A 16,653-nucleotide genomic window follows, 5' to 3' on the forward strand; every position below is an offset into this window, starting at 1 on the left:
TTTGTAGTCCTCAGTGAGGTGCTTTTGCTGAGCCTCCTTCTTGGCCAGATCAATTTGAACTGAGCCAGCTGTTTTGCCAACTCTTTCTCATGGTGGCTGCTTAACTCCAACAACTGCTTCTTGTTGGGGCCCTAAGGAGCCCGAACGGGGAGGCGAGGAGTGATTGGGAGGCAAGGGGTGAGTAGAGGCCGGCAAGGCGCCCCTCGATGTGCATGATGTCGAGTTGGCCACACCCACCCAGTCACATGACCACTCAGCCACTCCGACCCAGCTGGTTGTTAGGCAGATCATATTAGTGGTCTGTGGGATTTAAAATTATGAATTTAGTGGTCCCTGAGGTCTGAAAGGTTGGTGACCCCTGGACTAGAAGACCTCTAGGATCCCTCCCAACCCTGTTATTCTACCTTCTATTAAAGACCACAGCTTTCAAACCACAATACGTCTCTTTCTGAAGATGTAGTATTTCAGTCCTACAACTACACTGGATGCAGTATAATTATAACAGACTGGAATATCTTCTTATTGTTATTTCCATGCACTCTTCCATCAGATCTCAAAAATTACGATGAACTCGAAAGGAACCTAAAAAGAAACACCCAAGATTTCTTAACCAAACCGTAAGACAAAGAAAACTTCTTTCCTTTCGGTTTGAAAGGCTGCCTAAAATACAGTCACGTCCTGAAATACCATATTTTTTGGAGTATAAGTTGCACCTTTTTCCCCCCAAAAAAGAGGGTGAAAATCTGAGTACGTCTTATACTCCGAATGTAGTCCTATCCAGCTTCTCAAATGGAGGTTTCAGAGGCTGAAAAAAGGATCAGAAATGAAGCTTCAGAAAAAAAGCCCCCAAACAGAGCTTCAGAGGCTTTTTTTTCTGAAGCTCTGTTTCGGAGGCTTTCAGAAGCAGGAAAAAAAGTTTTTTTCTGAAACAGAGTTTCAGAAATTTCAGAGGCATAAAAAAAAAAGCAAGGCACAGAGCTCACAACCAAGGAACCTGTTACTAAAATTCACCTCTGGGAACAGCTGATTTGAGGGTATTCCGGGAGGCCGATCCACCTGCCAATCACCTTTTTTCCTATTTTCCTCCCGAAAAACTAAGGTGTGTCTTATACTCCGAAAAATATGGTAGTTCTTCTCCTACAATTACAGGAAAGGTTTATGGATTAAATATTATCAAAAATAAGCTTTAATATTTGTTATCCCAAAACAATCTCGAGTCACAAATCCTGGCTCCCCATTTTAGCCAGGGAAGAATAGATCAACACAAGGAGTTTCTCTAGAGGTTTTATAATGCAAGGATGGTCAGTTTTTTAACCCCAAACAGTCCACCTTCCTCCACATGTTCCTTCTTCAAAGAAAATGAAATCAAGGAGAAAACCAGCCCCAAGCATCACTGCTTTCATTTTAACATCCAGATCAAGAGGGAATGAAATTCCGAGGAAATCCACATCCGTGAAGAACTCCTGGAGAACACCTCCCCACTTCTTAGCAATCCTTCCGACGCTGGTCTTTTCATCTAGTGCCATCACCTCAAATACCACATCGCCAAAGCAGGCAGACGTTATGCAAGGTCCAACGATTTTCAGGACATCTTTGTGAGCTTTGTCTTGAATTACAAATTTGGGCAGACAGGGGTGCCACAGCTGCTGGATGTAGCCAATGGGTAAGCCTGGCGGGGCCTGGATTTCCAATTCTTGCAAGCAACACGGGCAGCAGCAGCCGTCACAACGGAAAGGTCTCACGAGATGGATGATCGGCTCTCCCACGTTGTTCGAGATCACCATGGTGAAAGGCCGCAAGGACGCGAGGCAATTCCTCATAAACCAGTTGCTCTCTTCTCTGGCGAAATACACCATTTCTCCCAGCCTGTTTCTCACTTCGTACTTGTTGGCTGTTTCAAAAGACGTGATAATCTCCAGAATTTCATACTTCTGGTGGATTAATAACCAATCAAGTTGGGATAAATATTCCAGCCCAGGAGGACAGTCGTCAAACGAAGGTGGTAATGGCATCCATGTATAATTGGGGTTGGGGCTATGTGTTGGAGGAGCTTGATTCATTTTTGCAGGTCCGTATAGTTTTGGTCCAGAAATTCTCCCATGCTCACCTGGTAGATATTTGTAGTCACAGGCTTAGCTTCTTCTTCTGCATTGGTGAAGCGATTGTATCCTTTGAAGGACAGTTGGGTCCCATCAGCCTCTGCCTGCATCTGAACCTACACAACCCAACCCTTTGCAAGGGCTAAACAGGGTGCTACTTACCTGTTGGGCCTATTGTTGTGTCACAATTTTTGTACCTCAGCTTTGTCCCAGTGTCAAGAAAACCCAGCTGGACCTAAAATAGCAACATAGGCAAGTAAAATGAAAGCAGGATCCTCCTGTATGGCTGTCTTGACTTCCAGTAGAGGAAATTATGTACGATCAACAGCAGGCAAGGTCAGTGTTGCTTCAGCTGCTTTGAAGTCTCAAAGGGTCCTATTTAGGTACAAACAGTGCCTCGCGTTGTTCTTGGTGGACTTCAGAAATCTTTTTGGTAGCCCACCAACTCCTACTCAAGGGTCTGTCTAGAATATCGAACAGAACCACGTACAAATTCCTCCCCTTGTCGGTGAAATTCTTTTAAAGAGTTGTTTAAATCTTTCTTTATACGTAATAGTTGATCTAAGTGTGTGGATTCTGAGGAGAAACCCAAGCAGCTTTCATGTGTAGAACTCACCGTCTCCTGGTGATTCGGCCAAAGTCACCAAATCGCTTTCCATGCCTAAAGCAGGACTAGAACTCACATCCCACCTTGTGATTGGCCCAGGAGTCACCCACCCAGCTTTCATGCTTAAAGCAGGACTAGAATTCATCATCTCCTAGTTTCCTTAACCTCTACACAAACTGGTTGTCGTACTTATATCTTTCTGCCTTGTTGGTGGAGTTATCAGTCAAGAAATTCAGTATGTATTCTTACTTCAGTCATTTTGCAGGGCTGTGCAATTCTAGAGGATAACCAATTGTTTGTCTGCCATCACATTGACTTATTTATTTATTTATTTATTTATTTATTTATTTATTTATTTATTTATTTATTTTGTATACCGCCCTACTCCCGAAGGACTCAGGGCGGTGAACAGCCAAAAGATAAAATACATATAATACAAATGTTAAAAAAACCATTAAAATACAATTAAATAATTTGGCCCAGAAAACAAAACTGAAAACACCCCAAATTTATGAGACAAATTTAAAATTTTAAAAACAGTTTAAAAAAGAGGTTAGGCCAGGCCGGCCTGCTGGAATAGGAATGTTTTGAGGGCACGTTGGAAAGCGCGCAGATCTGTTATCGTCCGTATCTCCGGGGAGTGCTCTTTCCAGAGCTTTTAATTCTCCTTTCAAAATTGTATGGCAAAAAGCAAATCCTGCCAGATGCTGCTTTTCTGAAGAATATATTTCAGAGCTGATAAAAAAACCCAAGTCCATCCAAAAGGAATGAATAAACATAGATTTGAGGGACAGAGCTGAGCCAAGTTAAAAAGAGAGAATACAATGCAGCAGGATACTCGTTCTTTTGGACATAAACTCCCCAGTTAATTTGGAATGGTTGGGATCACACAGTTGCTGCTGAGCAGGGGTTGGACTAGAAGACCTCTAAGATCCCTCCCAAACCTGTTATTCTACCTTCTATTAAAGACCACAGCTTTCAAACCAGAATACATCTCTTTCTGAAGATGTAGTATTTCAGTCCTACAGCTACACCGGATGCAGTATAATTATAACATGCTGGAATATCTTCTTATTGTTATTTCTATGCACTCTTCCATCAGATCTCAAAAATTACGATGCACAAACGAAAGGAACCTAAAAAGAAACACCCAAGATTTCTTAACCAAACCGTAAGACGAAGAAAACTTCTTTCCTTTCGGTTTGAAAGGCTGCCTAAAATACAGTCACGTCCTGAAATAGTTCTTCTCCTACAAGTGCAGGAAAAGTTTATGGACCAAATATTATCAAGAATAAGCTTTAATGTTTGTTATCCCAAAACAATCTCGAGTCACAAATCCTGGCTCCCCGTTTTAGCCAAGGAAGAATAGATCAACACAAGGACTTTCTCTAAAGGTTTTATAATGCAAGGATGGTCAGCTTTTTAACACCAAACACTACATCTTCCTCCACCTGCTCCAACTTCTTCAAAGAAAATGAAATCAAGGAGAAAACCAGCCCCGAGCATCACTGCTTTCATTTTAACATCCAGATCAAGAGGGAATGAAATTCCGAGGAAATCCACATCGGTGAAGTACTCCTGGAGAACACCTCCCCACTTCTTAGAAATCTTTCCGACGCTGGTCTTTTCATCTAGTGCCAACACTTCAAATACCACATCGCCAAAGCAGGCAGACGTTATGCAAGGTCCAACGATTTTCAGGACATCTTTGTGAGCTTCGTTTTGGATTACAAATTTGGGAAGAAGGGGGTGCCACACCTGCTGGATGAAGCCAATGGGTAAACCTGGCGGGGCCTGGATTTCCAATTCTTGCAAGCAGCACGGGCAACAGCAGCCGTCACAACGGAAAGGTCTCACGAGATGGATGACCTGCTGTCCCACGTGGTTCGAGATCACCATGGTGAAAGGCCGCAAGGTCCCGAGGCAATTCCTCACGCACCAGTTGTTCTCTTCTGTGGCGAAATACACCATTTCTCCCAGCCTGTTTCTCACTTCGTACTTGTTGGCTGTTTCAAAAGACGTGATCAGCTCCAGAACTTCATATTTCTGGTGGATTAATAACCAATCAAGGTGGGATAAATATTCCAGCCCAGGAGGACAGATGGCAAACGAAGGTGGTAATGGCATCCATGTGTAACTGAAGGGGGTGCTATATGTTGCAGGAGCTCGGTTCATTTTTGCAGGTCCGTACAGTTTTGGTCCAGAAATTCTCCCATGCTCACCTGGTAGATCTTTGTAGTCACTGGTTTAGCTTCTTCTTCTGCATTGGTGAAGCGATTGTATCCTGTGAAGGACAGTTGGGTCCCATCAGCCTCTGTCTGCATCTAAAACTACACAACCCTTTTCCAAGGCTAAACAGGGTACTACTTACCTGTTGGGCCTATTGTTGTGTCACAATTTTTGTACCTCAGCTTTGTCCTAGTGTCAAGAAAACCCAGCTGGACCTAAAATAGCAACATAGGCAAGTAAGATGAAAGCAGGATCCTCCCGTATGGTTGTCTTGACTTCCAGTAGAGGAAATTATCTACGATCAACAGCAGGCAACCCTCCTGGACCAGTTCAGACATGGTCAGTGTTGTTTCAGCTGCTTTGAAGTTTCAAAGGGTCCTATTTAGGTACAAATAGCGCCTCGCGTTGTTCTTGGTGGACTTCAGAAATCTTTTTGGTAGCCCACCAACTCCTACTCAAGGGTCTGTCTAGACCAGTGTTTCTCAACTTTGGTAGCTTGAAGATGGGTGGACTTCAACTCCCAGAATCCCCCAGCCAGTGCTGCTGGCTGGGGGATTCTGGGAGTTGAAGTCCACCCATCTTCAAGCTACCAAGGTTGAGAAACACTGGTCTAGAATATTGAACAGAACAGTATACAAATTTCTCCCCTTGTCGGTGAGATTGTTTTAAAGAGTTGTATAAATCTTTCTTTATACATAATATAGTTAATCTAAGTGTGTGGATTCTGAGCCGAAACCCAAGCAGCTTTCATGTCTAGAACTCACTGTCTCCTGGTGATTCAGCCAAAGTCACCAAAGTGACTCTCATGCTTAAATTGGGACTAGAACTCACATCCACCTGGTGATTGGCCCAAAGTCACCCAGCCAGCTTTCGTGCTTAAAGCAGGACTACAATTCATCATCTCCTAGTTTCTCTGACAGCAATTTGCAAGGTCCATTTTTCCCCCTTCTTTCTTTCCACAGTTCTTTACTACAACCATTTTCCTATCTCATCTACCAGATATTGCTGGCAAACATTTATTACTTATTCTTCATATTCCACTAAACGTTTTATTTCTAAATTTATACCCCATTGTTTAATAGTTAATTGCTTTTCCAGGCAGAAAAGCTATTTATATGATTGTATTTTTATTATTCAACTAATAATAAAAATACAATAGCATAAATAACATGATAATGAGTCATTGACCCCCGCAGAGAAAGCTCTCAATTTAGGCATCCTCCTGGATGCACGACTGTCTTTAGAAGATCATATAACAGCCGTGGCCAGAGGAGCTTTCTATCAGGTTCGCCTGATTCGCCAATTGCATCCCTTTCTAGACCGGGACTCATTACTCACAGTCACTCAAGCCCTCTTCATTTCCTGACTTGACTACTGCAATGCTCTCTACATGGGGCTTCCCTTGAAGTGCACCCGGAAGCTCCAACTGGTCCAGAATGCGGCCGCGCAAGTAATTATGGGAGCAACATGGCGCTCACATGTAACATCTCTTCTATGTGAGCTGCACTGGCTTCCGTTGGCCTTCCGAGTGCGCTTCAAGGTGTTGGTTCTTATCTTTAAAGTGCTCCATGGCTTAGGACCTGAGTACTTACGAGACCACCTGCTGCAATCGATAACCTCCCACCAACCAATACGCTCTCACAGAGTAGGCCTACTCATAGTACCATCATTAAAACAATGTCGTCTAGTAGTTCCAAGGGAGAGAGCCTTCTCTGTGGGGGCACCTACTCTTTGGAACAAAATACCCCCTGGAATACGAATAATCCCAGATCTTTGCACTTTCCAACGTGCCCTGAAGACCTTTCTGTTTCAACAAGCAGGGCTAGCATAAACATCTAAATTCTATGCCAAGGTCTTAGCAGATACACCAAGTTGACTCAATTTATTATTTACTGTTTAAAAAAAAAATTATATGTATATGAAATCTTAATCTGTTCACCGCTCTGAGTCCTTCGGGAGAAGGGCGGTATAGAAATTCAATAAATAAATAAATAAATAAATAAATAAATAAATAAATAAATAAATAAATAAATAAATAAATAATACAATCTAACAGCAGAGGTAAATTTCTAGGATAGTAAATAGAAATGGCTGGTAGAGGCAGCCATGGGCCTTTGATATTTCCAGGCCAGCTCTGCGAGCCAGATGTGGTCCGCTGGCCGTGAGTTTGACACCCCTGCCTGCTCTACACCAAGTGGTATCTTCCTGGCTTGTTAGTGGAGATATTAGTCAGGAAATACTGTATATGTTCTTATAGCAAAGTTCACTCTTGAATTGAATTGCAGTTCAATTCAGGAGTGTAAAGCACTGTTATATTTGCCCTCGCTGTGAGCATTAAGCTTCATTTAATTTTCCTATGGCAAAAAGCAATTCCTGCTGGATGCTTTTCTGCTGAAGAATATATCTTAGAGTTAATAATAAACCCAAGTTTGTCAAAAATGAATACAGCTAGTCTTTGAGTTAAAACCATTAGTTTAGTGACCGTTCCATGTTGCAACACTGAAAAAAGTGACCAGTCATATTTTTCACCCTTGTAACCATTGCAATATCCCCATGCTCACGTGATCAAAATTCAGATGTTGGCAACTGACTCATATTTATGACGGTTGCAGTGTCTGGGGAGTCCCATGGTCCTTTCTTGCGACCTTCTGACAAACAAAGTTAATGGGGAAGGCAGTTTCACTTAACAACCATGTTACTAATTTAACAGTTGCAGTGATTCACCTAACTACGGCAAGAAAGGTTGCACAATGGCACAAAATTCACTTAAATGCAGGGGTGAAATGCTCCCGGTTCAGACTGGATCGCCCGATCCGGTAGCGATGGAGGCGGGAGGTTCGGAGAACCGGTAGCAAAAATCCCTGCCCACTCCATGCCCAGCTGAGCCCCACAATTATCAGAGACTTTTTCTTTTAATTTTTAAAAGCATTTTTTCTACTACCTCTTTGGCCGAAAAAATGCTTTTAAAAGTAAAAAAAAAAGCCTCTGATGATCGCGCGGCTCATCTGGGATCGTCAAAGGGATCATCAGCTGATGATCCCAGCTGAGTTGCCTGATTGGCAGAGGTTTTTTTTTCTTTTAAATGCCTCTGACGATCCAAGCTGAGTTGCCTGATCGGCAGAGGTTTTTTTTTTTCTTTTAAAAGCCTCTGACGATCCAAGCTGAGTTGCCTGATCGGCAGAGGCATTTAAAAGAAAAAAAGCCTCTGCCGATCAGGCAACTCAGCTGGGATCATCAGAGCCTTTTGAAAGCATTTTTTTACAATCACTTCGCCGAAAGAGGTTGTAGAAAAAATGGTTTTAAAAGAAAAATAATTGGCCACTCCCACCCAGTCACATTTACCCCACCACCACCACGAAGCCACACCCACAGAACCAGTAGTAACAAATTTTAAATTTCACCACTGCTTAAATGTCTCACTTAAGCAACACAAATTTTGGGCTCAATTGCAATTGTAACTCGAGGACTACCTGTATACATAGATTTTAAGGAGGAAAGTGAGCCAAGTCAAAAAGACAAAATACAATGCAGCAGGATACTCATTCTTTTACAAATAAGCCCATCAGTTAATTTGGCCCTTGAATAGTTTGGGTCACAAAATTGCTTTGTTATTGAAAGTTGTAGCTTTCAAACCACAATCCTTGGGCTCACCTAAGTTAGCATGCCAAAATCAAACAAACTTACTGAGGACAAGTTTAATAAATAAACTCACAACCATTCATTTAGTGACCAAAGTTATAAACAACACGGAAAAAATGAATGATGACCATTTTTTCACATTTGTGACTGTTGGCATCATGTGATCAGCATTGAGACGCATGGGAACCGATTCATATTTATGACGGTGGGAGTGTGCTGGGGTCATGTCATCCCCTTTTTGAGACTTTCTGACGAAGTCAACGGGGAAGCCAGATTCACTTAACAAACGTCTGTTACTAACTTAGCAACTGCAGTGGTTCGCTTAACAGCGGTGGCAAGAAAGGTCGTAAAATGGAGCAGAACTCACTTAAACACTGTCTCGCTTAGCCACTGTCTCGCTGAGCCATGGCTCAGTTGCGGTCGTAAGTCAAGGACTATTATCTGTAATAATAATAATAGTCTATGGCAGAGGTCTTCAAACTTGGCAGCTTTAAGACTTGTGGACTTCAACTCCCAGAATTCTCCAGCCAGCATAGCTGGCTGGAGAATTCTGGGAGTTGAAGTCCACAAGTCTTAAAGCTGCCAAGTTTGAAGACCTCTGATTTATGGACTTTCCCATCAGTTAAAATCTCTCTGCCAAATGCTAAATGGGAAGGCGGGCGCTTCTAATCTGTCCCTATCTCCATAGAAAACACTACCCGCCCAGAATATTTCAACAATTCCGGTATGCGAGCGACTCCTCTTTACGTTCTTTTCCACGCAAATCCGAGAAACAGATCGGAGGAGGAGGGGAGAAAAATAATTCTTCACTTTAATCTGCAAAGTGCCTTTCCCCAAACGGCTGCAGCCCATTCATCAAATTTATTGACTGCATTACCCATTCTACAGGCGCCTGGGTGGGTGGATGGGGGAAATAATGGAAGGGCGGGTGGGGGGGTTGGAGTAGATGACCTCTACAAGATCCCTTCCAACTCTGTTTATCTGACTAATCTGATTTGATTAATCTGAAATTGGAGTCCTTCCCGGCTAGAGGACACCGCATTGGGGCAGCCACTCGGAGAACGCTGCAGCACCGGAACTGTGGGTAGATTGGCTCCCTTCTCTCATCTCTTGAGTTGCTTTCCTCCGCCCGAAGTGGGCGGGGCCTAGCGTTGTGCGTAACCCCGCCTCGTCTGGTTGCCGTGGCGACCGCAAAGCAGTGTCCCCGCCAGCGGCCTGTAGAAGCGGCCGAGGGAGGCGAGGGCGGCGACCGGCATGGTGCGGAGTGAGTAGCCGCTCCTCAGCCGCGGTGGCATGGAGAGAAGCTCCCGAGTTTGCTACGTGGGGCTTCCGGAGACCACCTGCAAAGCCGGCCTCGTCCAGAAAGGGCGGACGACAAGTCCCATCGGCCACGCCGTGATGGGCTTTGTGGTCCCCCGCGCCCCCTCCCCCCCCCACGAGGGAGGAAAGGCAAAGCAGCTTTCGAACCAGGCTCCCTCAGTCCTGGCATCTGCAGGGTTGTAGGGTGTTGGACTACAAAACCCATCAGCCCCATCCCCTGATTTATTATTAGTCAATAGAAGTGTGTGTGTGTGTATTTGCATATAATTTTAATTGTCAAATTAATTTATATAATTGATATTATATAAATACCGATATATGCATAATTATTTATATATATATATATATATATATATATATATATATATATATATATAACCAAAGACCTATATATATATATATATATATATATATATATATATATGTATATGTATATATATATATATCTTTTTTTTTTTTTTTTTCATAGGCTTTTATGTGCATATTCTTTCTAGCCAGGTTTTACCTATGTAAACTTAGTTGTTCTTCAGCCCTAGGTTCTGTGAAATCTCATTCACAAGTTCTTGGGCCCTTTTTCTGCTGACAAACTGCAACTCTGTTCCCAGGAAGCAACACAGAGTTGCAGTTTGTCAGCAGAAAAAGGGCCCAAGAACTTGTGAATGAGATTTCACAGAACCTAGGGCTGAAGAACAACTAAGTTTACATAGGTAAAACCTGGCTAGAAAGAATATGCATATATATATATATATATATGCATGCATTTCTAAACTGATAATAAAGGCCTGAAGACGACAAGGTAGAGAGCTTGTCGAAACGTTGTCTAATCTTAAAGTGTTGGTTAGGATTTCAGCCAGAGTTTTTTGAAAGACCTTAAAAAAGTTTTTGTTTGGGAATTTAGAGGATTCTGAGCTGTGATCATAGCCAGGATTTTAAACATTTTAACTAACAAATTTATAATGACGGGGAAAACACCCAAGATTTTAACTTTTTACATACACACACCCACGCAAACTTAAGAAGACAGATATGCATGCATTTATATATACGTATATATATGATACAGCATTTTATATATTTATATAAATATATACTTAAATGTAAAAAAATAATTCACTTAAATATTACTGGCAATTAAATACTTTCTATTACCTCTTAATATAAATTAAATCTATAAGTTAAATGTCAAATATTATAAATTTAATATAAATCAAGTTATAAAGTTTATCTAAAAATAAAATTTGCAAAATAATTCACTTAAATATTAACCGTTACTTTCTATTAAATGTAATATAAATTAAATCTATAAGTTAAATATCAAATATAAATTTAATATAAATCAAGTTATAAAGTTTATCTAAAAATAAAATATACAAAATAATTCACTTAAATATTAACTATTACTTTCTATTCAGTGTAAATTAAATTTATAAGTTAAATCTCAAATATCAGTTTAATTTAATTTAATTAATTAAATTTATATGCCGCCCCTCTCCGAAGACTCAGTTTAATAATATAAATCAGGTTCTAAAGTTTAATTGGATAAATCATACATATTTTTAAATCTCTCACTCCATTCAATTCCTCTCTCTCTTTTTCTCTCCTTGCCAGGCCACATGGCTTCCCCTGTAGCAACCACAACCCTGCGAGGTGGGCTGGACCGGGTAAGAGGGGCTGACCCCCGAGGGTTGGTCTGTATCCCTGTGGGGTGAATCTCCTCTCCCAGGTTTTGCCTGTAAATTCTTTTATCTTTTTGATACCACCATCAAGAAGGATTTATTCCACATACTGATATATCTGATACTAGTATATGCTTCACATTTCAAATACAGGTTTTCTAAAATGCCTCTTACTGATTTTAGGGAGGGATAATCTTTCAAAGAAACGTGGACAATAGAGCAATATGGTTGAAACTTCACATTTTGAGTCACTTAAAATCTCCATATGGGATAGAAGAATGCTATTGTCAGGGTTCCAAGTAACACCCCCGACGAAAGAAACCTCCGAGGCTTGAAGTTCCTCAAAGTTCCATTTTATTAGAGATGTCATATTGGCACATCTGGGAAAACCCGAATCTGAAAGCTTCCAGCTTTTCCCCACCCAAAGGAAAGTTCAAGTCCCTTTCCCTGCACCCACATGTCCATCACGTGGTCCAATCCAAGCACCGTCCCAACTGGAGATGCCTCCCAGGTCCACCCTCCAGGTGCAGGGCAAGATGTCCTTGACTCTCTGAGAAAGGAATGTTATTATGACTATATATCACCCTGGCTCCATACAATCTCCGCTCCCAATTTCCCACAGTAGTAAATGTGGCAAGCCTGAAGATCCAACGAAAAAGATGGCTTCCAGGCCTGACAGCTATTTATTTTGGGTGGGGGAGACTTTCCTTCTAAACAAGAGGTTCCCAGACTGGTACCGTGGCCAATTAGGAACTAGGCTGCACAGCTGGAAGTGAGCGGCAGGCGAGCGAATGAAACCGAAACCATCTCCCCCCGCCCATCCATGAAAAAATTATCTTCCATGAAAATTGGTCCCTGGTGCCAAAAGGCTTGGGGACTGCTGCTCTAAACTCCTGCCATTTTCTTTTATTGATGCATATAAGGTTGAGCTTTCCTCTGAATAAAAAGCCTTCATTGCAAAATAATGAAGTATTGAAGGTTCATTAGTGCCGCTTCAAATGTGAGTGAGATTATTCCTCTGGGTCATTTATTCTTCATTTGCCAAGGAAAACCTTTGCTCCGATAAGATCCATTTCTCGACCGCATGCATTTAATGGAACACAATAGACGATGCCAATCAAAACACATCGTTTGTGCCATATGTTACAAGACATTTGCCATTCTTACCATTGTGGTTTTTTTTAAAAAAAACCGTTTGCTTTTATGAAGCTCCTGTATATAAATGAATGAATGAATGATGAATGAATTTAGTTTATTCCCAAGGAACGCTGTTTCTCTGTTCTGTGATATGTCTTTCAGTCACGGAAGAATTGGTTAGACAACGGGCAGAGCATAACAACTGTGAGCTGTTCTCTTTAGAAGAAGTTTCCCTACATCAACAGGACATAGAGAAAATTGAACATCTGGACAAATGGTGCCGAAATTTAAAAATTCTCTATCTCCAAAACAACTTGATCTCCAAAATTGGTTGGTATATTTGTCTGTGAAGTGAATTGATATACGTAGTGATCTTTCTTGGCAATGAAAAGGATATATGATAATTTAAGGAAGAAAAATCATTTAATATGGGGAAAGTAGACCTAACCTTTACTACAAATGTCTCCTTAATACAGACATATCGTAGGGCGGGAAGGGAACCTTCGAGTCAATGCTGATATGATCTGTGTGTTTTATTCAAATTAATCCAGTCAACAATCCTTTGGATTTTTCAAAAGTAAAAAACTGGGCAGTTTAACTTAATCCTCCAAATCCTTGCAGTGGAGAGGGATGTCATTTGAATAAGAAGATCCTTAATTCATGCCATGCTTTTCTTTTTCTGACATAAACATTCTGTGTATTTAATTCACAATTAATTCATCATTTTGCCCAAGTAATCTTTTTGGTATTTTAAGACGTCTTTTTTTCCTGTTTCAATTTCTGTTCGGATGCTCTTTTTTTAAGGATTAACTGCTGAACTATTGGCAATGCTAAGTGTATCCTAGCAAAACTGACACATGTAATAATTATGTTTCAGAAAATGTGAGCCGATTGAAGAAGCTTGAATATTTAAATCTGGCTTTAAACAACATTGAAAAATTTGAAAATTTGGAAGGTAAAGATATTTGTCTTTCAAAGAATGTTTCTATGGGGAATGCTTGTTAATACATATGCATCTTTTTCTGCAAAAAAGGCACGTGCATCTCAACTCTTTAACTCTTTATTTTTCAACTCTTTATTTTTCAAATGGTCACATCCTCATACAGTGGTACCTTCATACTCAGCTGCTTTGAAACTCATCAAATTTGGTACTCAATGCACAAAAATTTTGACCCGATACTTGTTGCTTGCTTGGTACTCGACACTAGAATCTAGAACCTGTCGATGTCAGCTGCCTTATGACTCCCTACATCAGGGGTGTCAAACTCAAGGCCCGCGGGCTGAATCCAACCCGTGGGGTGTTTAGAACTGGCCCGCGGAGCCACCCTGGAAACAGCGAAAGACCGGCCCATGGTGCCTCTGCCAGTGAAAACGGAGCTCGGGAGGGCTGTGCACAGGGGCCCTTTTCACTGGCAGTGGGCTTCAGGAGGCTGTCAAGCCAAAAATGGAGCCCGGGGGGGAGGACGCGCAGGGCTCCCCGAGCTCCATTTTCACTAGCAGGGTGCTAGCAAAACAAACTACTAGCAAAAATGGACTCCCCCCAGCCCTGCCCGGGCCACCACAAGTGCCCCCGGCATGAGTGACATTGTGCTGGCTATGCCTACCATGGCCACGCCCATGCCGTACACACACAGCTGGCCCCCTGAGGTCAAACACAACCCTGATGCGCCTTCAATGAAATCGAGTTTGACACCCTGCCCTCCATTATGTCCTACGGCAGGGGTCTGCAACCTTAAACACTCAAAGAGTCATTTGGACCCGTTTCCCACAGAAAAAAAAAACAGCGGGAGCCACAAAACCCTTCCCGTGCCTGACTATTTCCTGAGCGACCACAAAACTAGCATATGTAGTTGAATTAAATGTTTTGTTTTCTTCTGAAACTTTACTTTTCTTGGATTTATCCATGGTTGGCCTAACGGGGGTTGAACAGCTCAATAAATCACGTTCCAGCGGGTGTCGCACGTTGGCGGTTGTGATGCATATTTTGAGTGAGAAGGAGCCACAACAGAGGGGTGAAAGAGCCAAATACGGCTTCAGAGCCGCAGGTTGTTGACCCGTGTCCTATGGGAAATGTTTGTTTACCACTCATCCTTTTTGGTACATATTGTGCCTCCCGGAACCAATTAATGATGAGTACTGAGGTATCCCTGTATACAATTTTAGGTGATTTTGAGAGTGAACCCAAAGTTTTAAGAGGCCACTTAAAACAGTCCTGGAGCAGTAAAATAATAACATCCCAAGTCCTTGGGAAGAACTCGATAGCTGAATAAAAATGTCAAATCCAATTTAAATATCTGGTTTACTGGGCAATCGATGGTAATATATTTATGTTGCCTGACTCCCAGCAATTCTGTGCACTTCTAGTTAACCATCCTACTCTGAATGTGTGTGTCCTGGATGATTATAGTTTAAAATCAAAAAGAAATATTTTTGATGCCATGGACATAAAAAAAACAGGATGGGAAGAAGCTGCTGTTTCTGATCGCATATTATTAATTTATAAAATGCATTGACTACCCAAATCCCAAGGGATTCTAGGCAGGTCACGAAGTATAAAGTAAGATGATAAAATATTTTTTGAAGTTCTAACTCCTGTTTCTTTCATCCAACCATCGATAGAATCCAGATAGAAAATTACAAGACAAATAATAATTTTATTATTAGGGTTGCTTACTGCAACTTATTAATTTTGATTATTAATAATTAATATGTATTAATATTCTGAGGGAAAAGCACTGTTGTTATGAGATTACTATTGGAGAATGCTATTCTCCATACTATTGTATACTATTGTATACAATAGTATACTATTGTTACTATGATGAATTTTGCTCAAAAGAATTGTAACCAGACAACACACTGTTTATATGGATTTTGAACGTGTTGCTCTTTTATCTATATTAATAATTAAAAAAAAGATGATAAAGTAATATGTAAAATATATATTTATATATATATATAAAACATAATAAAATATAATAATACACTGCAGTGCAATAATAATACAAATATGATTGATGGTTATTGTCTTGAAATCTTAAAGTTATAAATCACTTTCCTGATTTTGCACTTACAATATAAATGTTTAAACATTTACATCTCCTGCTTTATGAGAAAATGTTTTATGACTTGAGAAACAAATTTTAATCATTTTTAAAATAATGTTGATTATCCCTTTAGCATCTGATATTTACTTTCATAAAAAGGATGAATGAGGAAGGGGGTCAGTCTGATGACTTAAAATAATAAATAATAGATAGATAAAAATGTTTGTTAATTCAGTGTAGAGTTGATCATTCTATTTTAAAAGTCCTTTTTCATTTTCAAACAGGTTGTGAAGACCTGCAGAAGTTGGATCTGACAGCAAATTTCATTGGAGAATTATCTAGTGTCAAAATACTAAAAAATAATATACATCTTGAAGAGCTCTTCCTCGTAGGAAATCCATGCACTGATTTTGAAGGCTATAGGCAGTTCGTGGCTGCTACCCTACAACAACTCAGAGTACGTCTATTAGATTAAAATAACATTTAATTAACAATAGCCCCCTTTGGTTCAAGGGGAGAAATCTCTAATTTAACACACTTATGTCTATGGAGATTCTCAGTCATCCAGGTCATGGTTGTCCCAAAGGTACTTTTTCAAGAGGCAACTGGGACTTCCTGGTTTTTCTCTGAAGACATTTCGCTTTTTGTCCAAGAAGCTTCTTCAGCTCTGACTGGATGGTGGGGAATGGAAGGATTTATACTCTTTGCAGACAGCTGGACATTTGCATTCTGTTAGTGGATCGTTAAGGTCACCTGGAGGTTTATCTGTGTCCTCAGGGTCACCTGAGTGTGTGGCAAACTGGTGTGGAGCCTTCTTGGAACTGTTGAAAGGACTGTGTTGTAGACTGGAGATAGATGATGTCGTATCCCCCCCCCCCCCGTTGAGAGAGGGCTATTCA

The 16,653-nt window shown here is 40.9% G+C and overlaps 1 protein-coding gene and 2 pseudogenes across 1 annotated transcript in view; 1 reads left to right on the top strand and 2 right to left on the bottom strand.

Moving 5' to 3' along the window:
- Positions 1-1,310: 1,310 nt before the first annotated feature.
- Positions 1,311-2,060, bottom strand: LOC139315617 (phospholipid scramblase 1 pseudogene; annotated as a pseudogene).
- A 2,068-nt stretch (positions 2,061-4,128) lies between these two features.
- LOC139315618 (phospholipid scramblase 1 pseudogene) lies at positions 4,129-4,881 on the bottom strand (annotated as a pseudogene).
- Positions 4,882-9,803: 4,922 nt separating this feature from the next.
- The window catches only part of DNAAF11 (dynein axonemal assembly factor 11), a 44,676-nt gene continuing 37,826 nt past the window's right edge, over positions 9,804-16,653 (top strand). Inside the window, exons 1-4 of the mRNA XM_070942012.1 lie at positions 9,804-9,838; positions 12,870-13,037; positions 13,585-13,662; positions 16,039-16,211. Of these exons, the coding sequence (XP_070798113.1) occupies positions 9,829-9,838; positions 12,870-13,037; positions 13,585-13,662; positions 16,039-16,211 (429 nt within the window). The 5' untranslated portion in view covers positions 9,804-9,828. The remainder of the gene's footprint in view (positions 9,839-12,869; positions 13,038-13,584; positions 13,663-16,038; positions 16,212-16,653) is intronic.

Source organism: Pituophis catenifer, unplaced genomic scaffold (assembly GCF_029215685.1).
Source record: "Pituophis catenifer annectens isolate HBS135680 unplaced genomic scaffold, rPitCat1.0.hap2 SCAF_3, whole genome shotgun sequence".
NCBI lineage: Eukaryota > Metazoa > Chordata > Lepidosauria > Squamata > Colubridae > Pituophis > Pituophis catenifer.